The 11,391-nt window shown below is 34.9% G+C and overlaps 1 protein-coding gene across 1 annotated transcript in view; it reads left to right on the top strand.

Annotated features, from left to right (window-relative positions):
• LOC103114806 (probable ATP-dependent RNA helicase DDX60) overlaps positions 1-11,391 on the top strand; it is an 83,839-nt gene that overhangs the window by 11,419 nt on the left and 61,029 nt on the right. The window contains exons 8-11 of the mRNA XM_060171615.1: positions 678-819; positions 2,378-2,533; positions 4,158-4,260; positions 10,669-10,781. Coding sequence (XP_060027598.1) covers positions 678-819; positions 2,378-2,533; positions 4,158-4,260; positions 10,669-10,781 — 514 coding nt within the window. The remainder of the gene's footprint in view (positions 1-677; positions 820-2,377; positions 2,534-4,157; positions 4,261-10,668; positions 10,782-11,391) is intronic.

Below are 11,391 nucleotides of genomic sequence, written 5' to 3'. Positions count from 1 at the left end.
GCTCCGTGCCTGCACTACAAATCCACTGCACCTGGAGGCCATTTGTCACATTTTGTTGCCCTTGTTATTATTGTTGCCATTGTTGTTGCTGGATATGACAAGAGAGAAATCGAGTGAGAGGGAAAGACAGAGGAGAGGAAAGAGAGACATGCAGACCTGCTTTACTGCCTGTGAAGTGACTCACCTGCAGGTGGAAGATTGTTAAGTCCTTGAGCTTCATGGCATGTGTACTTAACCCACTGAGCTACTGCCGGGTCCCCTAACTGTAGTATTCTGAATTAATTATTATTCATTTATTAATATATTAATAAGATTAATAGTAATTAGTATTATTATATTGAAATAAATTATGTTTTTCTTTGTTATTTTGGAGGAATATTATTGAGTTCATGAATGTGATGAGTTGAAAAATAATCTCTAGAAAGCTGTAAACTGCCATAGAGTAAAGATTAATTATGTTAATTCGCAATTATAAGAACTGAAGCACACAATAAAAAAGTTATTTGTATACAGCCATTTGTTTTTGTCAATATAGCAACACTAGCATTGTGCTTTTATGTTTATTCTAGATCGTCTTGTTAGTATAAAGATCCTCTTGACGGAAGCTTAAATAAAAGATATGCATTCCAGAAAGTTTTTATAACATTATATATGTTCCCCCACATCTTTTTCTCCAGCTAAAGAAATGTGACTTTTTTGTCCTAAATCAGCTAAAAACTAAAAATAATTGGAGTGTGAATTTTGCTGGCCTGCCTGATTTATATGATAATATTTTGTGGATAAATATTGCGTACTATTATGAAATAGAATATAATGGAGGTATGTTTAAAAAAACTGTATAAAGTTGTTACTTTATGTTTAGTAAGACTTGTGTCTGCAAAATAGTGGTAATGAGTTATTCATCAATTTGCAGCTGTAGGAAATTCTTTGCAAATATTTTATAAAAAAGTTGAATTTTAGGGAGTCAGGCGATAGTGCAGCCCGTTAAGCGCACGTGGCACAAAGCGCAAGGACTGATGTAAGGATCCTGGTCGAGCCCCTAGCTCCCTACCTACAGGGGCGTTCACAGGTTGTGAAGCAGGGCTGCAGGTGTCTATCTTTCTCTCTCCCTCTCTGTCTCCTCTCCTTTCTCAGTTTCTCTGTTCATCAATAATAACATCAATAATAACATCAATAATAACAATAGCTACCACAATAAAATAACAAGGGCAACAAAAGGGGATAAATAAATAAATATTTTTTAAAAGTTAAATTTTTTACAACTGCTAAATAGTTCCATTGAGGGCCTTTGCAAGAATTCCGTTTATTTTTTTTTTCCAAGACAAATTGTAAGATACTTTATTAGCTACTTAGAGTAAAACGATAGAAGAAAGGCAAAGAAACTACTCGTTGAATAGTATGATGTTACCATTTGTTTATTATGCTCTGTCATACTTTGATATTTTGTAGATGTTATAAATTATACCAGAGGTTTACTGTTTGTTATTTTGCACAGGGTGTTGTCTCTGTAATAACAAAAAGGAATGTGAGGTTGGAGTATATGAAGATGGTACAGGAGCCCTGTCCTGCTATTCCATAGTACTGTTCACTGAACACTTCCCCCAGCCTGACATGCTAAACTGTAATTGACATGCTTTCACTCTACAGATTCAATGATAAACAGACCTCCCACTGATCAAACTGGTTTTGAGTTCAGAGTAAAACAAAATAGACATGTAAACATTAGGATCAATGTTCAAGTTAACTTAATTTTCTCATAACTTTATTTATAGAATGAAGTGTCAGGAGCAATTCTACTTTAAACGTCCAAATGAGACAGCCACTCTTAGATACATAGTATTAAGAACCAATGTACATCCTCTAAAGGATATAACTGGACTTTTAGTGGTGATGCAGTATATACACAGGTTGATTTTCAGTGATGCACACTTCAAAGTCAGATAATGTTACAAAACAATGTTTATTTGATTGAAAAATATACACTTAAAGGTGTGAGTACAATTAGATGATTTAAAATATAGAAGTGAGTTAACATGTGGAGTACATGTACACCAGTGGACACCAGTGTTAACCATGGGTGATCATGGTGAAAGTCATTTGTATTCAGGCACTTTTGGCAATAGAATGTTGGGGTAGCATTCTGAAGATACATTAGTAATCAGTTACACTTTATACAATGCCATTGTTGTTTCATATGACAAGTTGTATGCCATTTATAAAAATATGTTAGTATTTTTAAGCAAAATGCATTCAAATGCTTAAGTTTTCAGTAATATGTTGTTGGTGGGAATAAGTTATGAAAAAACACATGAAAATAGAAATAAAATGTGATCACTATCATTCAGACCTAATTAAATGTATTTTCTCCTTTACATAGGGCTCAACTTGGAATTTGGTGACACTTTGACACGGGAGTATCTGAAGTTGTGGAACACAGTCTTAACACTCACAGGAGATAATGATTTTGGAGGTCCTATGCCTATCAGAACAACATCTAAACCCTTTCTTACACAGAAAGGAACACCACCAAGAGGTACTAAATTTTTTAAAGTGGCTTCACTCAGAACAGAACAGAAATAGTCTGACAACACAATTATTGTTTGCAAGAGAGATCTGGGATTAGCAAAATGGATTTCCTGGAAGATGCCTGTTCTGTCATGTTCACAACCCAGATTTTGAGTTAGTACTTTCCTACCGGCACACTCAGGAAAATTGCTGTGCTACGGTATCTTTCTATCTGATTCTCTGTGTTCTTTCTCTTCCATCTGAAAAGGTTTGTCTTGGTATGCTATGAAGTCCCAGCAAAAGTAAATAAGCAAATAAGAAAGATGTAGCAAGTTTTTTCTTTTCACAGGATAAACCTACCTATCAGCTTCCACATCTTCAGCATTTTTTTAGTACCCCACTGTTTTTTTTGCTCATTTATTCAATGTAAGAGCATAATAAAGAAGACAATGAATATTTATTAAATATCTATATTACAAGACAATGTGATTTACACTTCATATGACTTCTATTCTATTTCATGATAGCCTGCTTATGATATGATCAATCTCACTGTGTAAGTAAGGTCTCGTGAAGGTTGTTTTGAATTATATAGAGAATTGAATTTGAATTATATAGAGAATCAAATATATTTGAATTATATTTCATAGTAGAGAAAATATTTGAATTCATATCTGCTTGTTCCCTTAGCTAGATACTGAAGGGTTTTTTATGTGTTATATTTAGTTATATCTGTACAATATTTTATACAAATGTAAAGATTTCCTACAATATATTAATTTTACTAAAGCTCATACGCACAGAGTAGTACATAGTAAGAAGACTCTTCATAAGGATATCTCAGGAGATTGTGATTAACCAATTACACCAGACTTTTTTTTTTCTTTCTTTCTTTTTTTTTTTTTTTTTGCTACCAAGGTTATCGTTAGGGTTAGGTGCAAACTCTACAAATCTACAATCTTTTTTCTTTCTTCTTTTTTAATTACTATTACGGCACAGAGAAATTGAGGAAGGACAGGGAGATAGAAAGAAGGAGAAAAGATAGACACCTTTAACCTGCTTCCTCTTTCGTGGAGTGGCTCTTTTGCTCCTGGGCAATGGGAGCTCAAGCCCAGGTCCTTGAGACTGGTAATATGTGCACTTAACTGGGTGTGTCCCAGTCCCCAACCAGACTATTTATGGAGAAAATATTTATTTGGGATTTAAATAAAATATCTAAAGTTTTTAAAATTTAATCAAAGGTATAGAGGTTATGTTATTGTTATGTTATGCTACTGGTATTTTGATATATTTAGAATTAAAAATTAATTGTGTATGTTTTTTTCCTTTGATCTGTAGAAAAGTTGTGCATTTTCATTGTGATTCAGAATAAATACCTGTCTTTTCTAGATTGCTTAAATATTTTTTGACTATACATTCAAGTTCATTTGAGATTAGATCTAAATTTAACTAAGTCAATTATTACAAATCTGTGGATTAAAATACGAAATATAAATTTAGACATTCTGACATTCTGATTTTCAATGATTCTATCAATTTTTATTTAATAAATTCTATTTAGCTAAGCTGTTCCAGAAAAATATACATCACAATGGGAAATTATTGGCACAGTTTGTTATTAAAATGTTTACTGACTTTCTAAATGCTTTCAGGACCAAGTCAAAAAATTGACAAATTGGGACTAATTCCTCTGAAATCTGATATTGTAGAAGAATATGCTGGAGATATTTTGTCAGAACTACCTTTTCTAAGCAGGTAATTAAAGAAAAGTTTTGCTTTTGAGGTATTCATATCTTTTAATATAGTGAGCTGGGTTTATTGTGGTATTTATTATACATATATGGCTATAATTTCACATTGGAAGGTGCATTTTAATGACTTTTTTCTTTGTTATAGATGCTTGATTATAATAATTTAAACATTTAAGTCCATTTTTAAAAAGTCTTCCTTTGCTCTCATATATAGATATCTTCTTTACCATTTTTCATACCTTCTTTATGAAAATATCTTACTTACCTTCTTTAATCTTTCTTTGTAGTGGGTATGGCAAGTTGCAGACATAATGAAAGAGGTATTTAAGGTTTAGTAATTGTCACATATAGAATTAAAAAACAGATGTTATGGGCCAGGTGGTGGTTCACCTGGTTGAGCACATTAGAATGCTCAAGGACCCGGGTTTGAACCCCCCAGACCCCACCTATGGGGGGAAAGCTTTGAGAGTGGTGAAGCTGTGTTACAGGTGTCTTCCTGTCTCTATCCATCTCTACCACCCCTTCCTCTTGATTTCTGACTGTCTATCCAATAAATAAATACAGATAATACAAACAACTTAAATAACTTTAAAAAACAGGTACCAGATGAATCCTTAACTTGAACTTTGAAATCACCAAAATTATGAACAAAATTAGCAAGGAGAAATAAATCTAGACTTATATTTTCAATAAAAGAAAGGGAGTAACAACAGGGTGACTATTCAATAAAAAGTGGTTATTAGGATAGATACTACATTAAAACTAAGCAAGCAATGTCTACCTACTCAGTTGTATTCATTGTTTACATGGAATTCAAATGTATCTGTATGCCTAACATTTTTTATTTGCTAGATTTATTTATCCTATACCAGAGATAAGTTTTTGTAGATAAGAAAGAGAAACAGGTAGGAAAAACAAAGGAAATTACATTTCCTTGAGGCATAATATGGTAGTAAGGAAATAGTTTGAATAAAAAAAATGTAAACTTATGAAGGAAGGAAAGTAGACAGAATAGGATATTTAGAAAAGAAATTCTGTCCCTATATAACACCATGCAAAAAAAGTATTCTAAGCAAATAGAAATTTAAGTGTGGGGGAGACTGAAGATTCAGAACTCTGGTGGTGGGAATGGTGTGGATTTAAAACCCTGTTGACACGTAATTTTGTAAATAAAAATAAATAAATAAATAAATAAATAATAGAAAGCATGGGTGGACAGGCAATGGCTCACTTGGTTAAGTGCACACACTAAAGTGCTCAGTGATCCAGGTTCAAACCCCTAGACCCTACCTGCAGGGAGAAAGTTTCATGAGTAGTAAAGCAGTGCTACAGGTATCTCTCTGTTTCTATCTCTTTCTATATTCCCCTCCCTTCTCAATTACTCTCTGTATCTGTACAATAAAAATAAATAAATATTTTTAAAAAATAGAAATTTAAGTGTGAATCTGGTACGATACCATGATGGCTATGCAAATGAGTCTCATTCCTGAGGCCCTGAGGTTTCTGAATCTCTTCCCAGCACCACTGAAAGCCAGAGATGAACAGTGCTCTCTGGCTTATCAATCCGCTTATCATCTGTCTCTTATTAAAATAAAATGCTTTTAAATGAAATTTAAGTGTGAAAAACAACAGTGAAACATCTTTATGACCCCTAGGTAGACATTTCAGAGCATTTAAAAAAAATAAAAACTAAGTCATTTTAGAAAAAAATATGATTCATTTTATTTAAATAAATACAGCTATAGTTTTTAAAAGCTTATATTATGCCACTTGACTCACAAAAATACCCCTATTAGTGCCTGTTTTAATTGATAAAAAAAAATTGAAGAAGCCTGACACCTTAACAACTGAAATAAAGTATAAAGCAGAAATAATAACATGCAAACATTTTGCAGCAACCATTCTGCCGGCAGTTTATACCCCACAGTTTGGCGATGCTAGTTAAACTTTCCCAGAACTCCTTTATGCCATTTACATTAACATAATTTTTACTTTTACCATGTGTGAGTTTAGAATTGTCATTTGGTATGATTTAGCAAGTTAGTTCTGGGGTTCTTGGATATCAGTGCCAAAATATTTCCATATAAGTTAATGGTACTGAGGACAAAAACTGACAACTAAGATAAAAGTTCACTCCCTGCTTGGTTTAATACCACTTGGCTAGAATCTTGCCCCTGCAGCTTCCTGCCTGCCTAGTTCTCAGCATTTCTGACTCCTAATGCTTCAACTCCAGAGGCTTCTGCAACTGCTCTTGTGCTAACCTCTACATCTGTTACAGTTGCCAGGTGCTACCAGACTAACAAACTCATCTGCCCTTCTACCAGTTAGTGTTCTCTCTGAACTGCACACTCCTGTAACAACTCCGCCAAAGAAGTCTACCTTAGACATAGGTATATCTGTGGAGATTCTCTGTTCAACCAGCTCATTCTGTAAAGCCTCTGCCATAGCCAATTTCTGCAGGCTTACCTCATCTCTGACAGCTGCTTTCTGTTGCCTATCCATGCAGCCCAGTTGCCTCTAGACTCTCTACCTCTGTGGCCCCTATCCAGTTAGGTCCCTGCCATCTACTGTCTCAGTGTCCACTGAAACTGGCCTCTACACAAATTACTGCTCCAGGTCTTCTCAGAGAATTGAGCATAGAGGAGGGCACACCATCATTGTCTGCAGTATCTTTAAGGAACTCCTAATTCAGTCTCCCGTAAGACATCAAAGCTACAGTTGAAAGGATACTTACTGAGTTGAGAAGAATTATGGAAGATAACTACAACAAATTCAGTGGAAATAATGAGGAAATTTATAGAAAAAAACTCACAATGATTAGAATCATAAAGAGTACAGTAACTGGGGCCAGGTGGTAGCACATCTGGTTAAATGATCACATTACAGTGTGCAAGGACCTGGGCTTAAGTCCCTGGTTCCTGCCTGCAAGGGGAAAGCTTCAGGAGTGGTGAAGAAGTGCTGCGGGTGTCTGTCTGTATCTCTCCCTCTCTGTCCCCTCCTCAATTTCTCTCTGCCTCTATCCAATAATAAATGAAAAATGAAAAAAAATGTTTAAAATGGAAAAAAGTATAGTAACTGAGCTAAAGACAAAACAACAAAGAGGAACATCTGCAGGGAAGCATATGTTGACGATAAAAATAAATATCAAGAAAATACAGTAGAGGAAACCACCCAAAGAAAATAGTGAAAAAAAAATATATAATATAAAAGAGTTATGGAACAACAGAAAAAAGTATAATATTTGTGCCATGGAACACAAAGAGAAGAGTGAGAAAGGTGTAGATATTCTATTTGAAGAAATTTTAGCTGAGAATTTCTCCAAATTAGGAGAGAATCCTGCCCCCCCGATACAAGAGATTTATAGAGATCCTAGATACATATATCTAATCCTATGCTCACCAAGGCAGAGACCAAAGACAAAGAGATTATTCTAGAGAACGAAATTATCACTTCTAAAAACATTGCATAAAATTATCAGCTGATTTCTCACCAGAAACTCTGAAAGTTAGAAGAACTGACATATATATTCGAAGTCATTAATGGGAAGGCCTGAATCCAAGAATATTTTATCCTGCTAGGTTACCAATCAGGTTTAGGAGGCATACAAAGCTATTCAAAGAAGAAACAGTTGAAGGGGTTTCTTACCATTGAACCAGGCCTTCAGGAAAAATTAAAAACATTCATTTGAAATAAAAATGCAGTGTGGTCTCATCCATAGGGAAAATAATTTATTTATTTATTTAAATAAAGGCAAACAAACAAATTTCAGAAAATATTGTGAACAAGAACTGCAGAAATGAGGTTAACAAAAAGTTATGATGGGGTGTGTAGATGAAAGAGAAGTAGTTCTATGGACTTTGGTAGAAATATTGCTGCTTTTGTGGGGGTAGTGATAAGATAGCATATATAAGATAACATATTTTTAAAATATGTGTTTATTCCCTTTTGTTTCCCTTGTTTTATTATTGTGGTTATTATTGTTGTTGTTATTGATGTCATTGTTGTTGGATAGGACAGAGAGAAATGGAGAGAGGAGGGGAAGACAGAGAAGGTAAGAGAAAAATAGACACCTGCAGACCTGCTTCACCACCTGTGAAGCTACTCCCCTGCAGGTGGGGAGCCAGGGACTCGAACCAGGATCCTTATTCCAGTACATGCGCTTTGTACCACCTGTGCTTAACCCGCTACACCTGACTCCCAAGGTAACATATTTTTGAGGGTGTGAGAAATTGTACTTCTAAAGCATGTCTAGGCATGTAAACTTAGTGTACCTAAAACAACAGTTTTCATTATTTTATAAATGGCTCATTTTTTCCAATTTACTTTCCTTTACCAACTTTACCTCTTTTCAACCAATCTCTCAAGCTCTTCTGTTTTTGCAAGCCTTTATTTTTTTTTCTTCCACCCATATTGAGATATAATTGGTTTATCATATGGGATGTTTTAGGTGTATAATGAGATGACTTTATAGATATATATATTGCAGAATGATTACCACAATAAATTTAGCTAAAAACCCACTTCCTTATATAATTGCCATTCTTTCTGGCAGTAATAGTTATTTATACATAATATCTTGGAAACTTTCTTGTATACATCATGGTGATAACTGTAGTCACCAGGCTGTAGATTATGATTCATCTTTCTTATCTATTGGCATTTGTATTCTTTGATCAACATCTTCTCATTCCCTTCACCTGTCAACTCCTAAAATTTTCTGTTCTACTCTTTGTTTCTGAGCTTGACTTTTTTTTTCAGATTCTACATTAAACTCATAAAAAGTTTTATTGTCTTTTATTTATCTCACTTTGTTACTGTCTCTGGAGGAGGTCCATCCATAAGTGGCATATGTGTGACACAATTTCCTTCTTTTTAATGTCTATATAGCATCCATGTGTGTGTTCACACTCTACATGTCTTTTATCATTTGTTGGTATACACTTGGCTTATTTCTATATTGTCTGGCTGCACCGCGGAGGAGAGAGAGGAGATCCGGAGTGGAGAGGGAACACAATTCTTACTCCCATGGGCACCTCAGAGTTGAGCACCTCAGAGTTGGGTGAGAGAGCAGTGGTTAGGGTCATGTGGAGCTAGCAAAATGACCACCTCCCACTACATGCAGCAACCCTCCTCGGGTCTGCAGGTGAAGGGGCTAAGAGAGTGAGGGGCACAAGAAGAAGGGCTTTTATGGGAGAAAGTCGGGAAGTGATTGGCTAGGAAACAAGGCACTTTGGGATAGGATCACAGCTCTTGAGGGAACGGGAAGGGGGAGGAGTAAACAAGGCACTCTGGGATTATACTATCAACTATCACTGGGAATTGACAATACCCTGAGGGGACAACATGGTGGATATGACCTCATCTGCATAATTTCCCAGCACTATATCTTGTATACTGTATTTAATTTTTTAAATTTTTACTTTTTTAGTCTCTATATTTATTGGATAAGGACAGCCGGAAATTGAGAGGAAAGGGGGAGGTAGAGAGGAAGAGAGACACAGAGACACCTGCAGCACTGCTTCACTTCTTGCATAACTTTCCCCGGCAGTTGGGCACTGAGGGCTCAAATCTGGGTCCCTCTACAACATGTGCACTCAACCAGGTGCACCACCACACAGCCCTGACTATTGTGTTCCTACTTCATAGCCTACTTGCTGTTTTATATGCCCAAAATATTCTGACTCAGAAAACTTTTAACCCATTGCTCAAATACCATTTTAGCAAAGATCTTCCTTGAGCTGTCTTTTTAAAAATCACACCACCTTCTTGTCATAATTCATTATTTTGTCTCCGTGTTCCTCAGTTCAAGCTAAGAAACATTCAGAGTTTGAGTCCATACAGACCCTTCTATATAAACATTTAATTACTATTTGGTACTTGGGAGTCGGGCTGTAGCACAGCATTTTAAGTGCATGTGGGGCAAAGCGCAAGGACTGGCTTGAGGATTCCGGTTGGAGGACCCAGCTCCCCACCTGCAGGGAAGTCGTTTTACAGGCAATGTAGCAGGTCTGCAGGTGTCTATCTTTCTTTCCCCCTCTCTGTCTTCCCCTCCTCTTTCCATTTCTCTCTGTCCTATCCAGCAATGACATCAATAACAACAATAATAATAACTAAAACAACAATAAAAACAAGGGCAACAAAAAGGAAATAAGTACATATTTATAAAAATTATTATTTGGTACTTTTACAAGTAATTCCTGAATGTGCGATTTTTATTATTTCAGAGATAACAGTTCTACAGGTAGGATAACCCCTTCTTGGTTATTTTTTTATTAATTGTATTAAGTTTAGCAAACATTTTTGACTCACTTACAAAATTAACAATAGACATCCTTGAAACTATAGTTTAGAGTATAAAACTTTAAAAATTACATATGTATTTTAATATTTGCTGTATCCCCCTTTTCCCCAGCGATGACCTGGTTGTTCAGTCTAATTCTACAATAGAATTTGATGAACTCACACACTGGCATTCTTCTAGACCTCTTAGTAGTGATTTTGAAAGGACTAAGTGCAACAGTGATGGTAAATATAATTTCTAGCTAGTAAACATTCTCATTTATTGGCTGTATCATATGTCTAAGTAAAATTATTGATTTGATATTTGTGAGTTCTAAATTTAGTTTCTTTCTGCAATAACAAACATTTCCAACACTTCTATATCAAATTGAAAAGAAACTAGTTTACATAGTATGAAAAATAAGATTTCATTTCTTAGGTTGTTATATAAAATTATATTACATGTTTTTATTAAAATTACCTTACTTATTCTTTTTTAATTTTTTTTATAAAAAGGAAACACTGACTAAACCATAGGAAAAAAGGGGTAAAATTCCATGCATTTCCCACCACCAGAATTCTGTAACCCATACCCTCACCTGGTAGCCTTTCTATTTTTTATCCCTCTGGGAATATGGACCCAGGGTCATTATGGGGTGAAAAACAAAACAAGAAAGAAAGAAAAACACAGAATAGAAAAAAAGTACACTTCAGTAACTTTTTCTTCTGTCATTGTAGAGCAAGTAAAACTCTTACTATCATCTGAAAAATTGTCTTATTTCTTTGTTCTTCTGCTTAAAAACTGTCGTGTTATTCTATAAGACTACATGCTTTCTTTAATCTAATTTTCTAATAT

The sequence above is a fragment of the Erinaceus europaeus genome, chromosome 2 (genome assembly GCF_950295315.1).
Source record: "Erinaceus europaeus chromosome 2, mEriEur2.1, whole genome shotgun sequence".
NCBI classification, from domain to species: domain Eukaryota; kingdom Metazoa; phylum Chordata; class Mammalia; order Eulipotyphla; family Erinaceidae; genus Erinaceus; species Erinaceus europaeus.
This window is presented reverse-complemented; position numbering and strand designations above follow the sequence as displayed.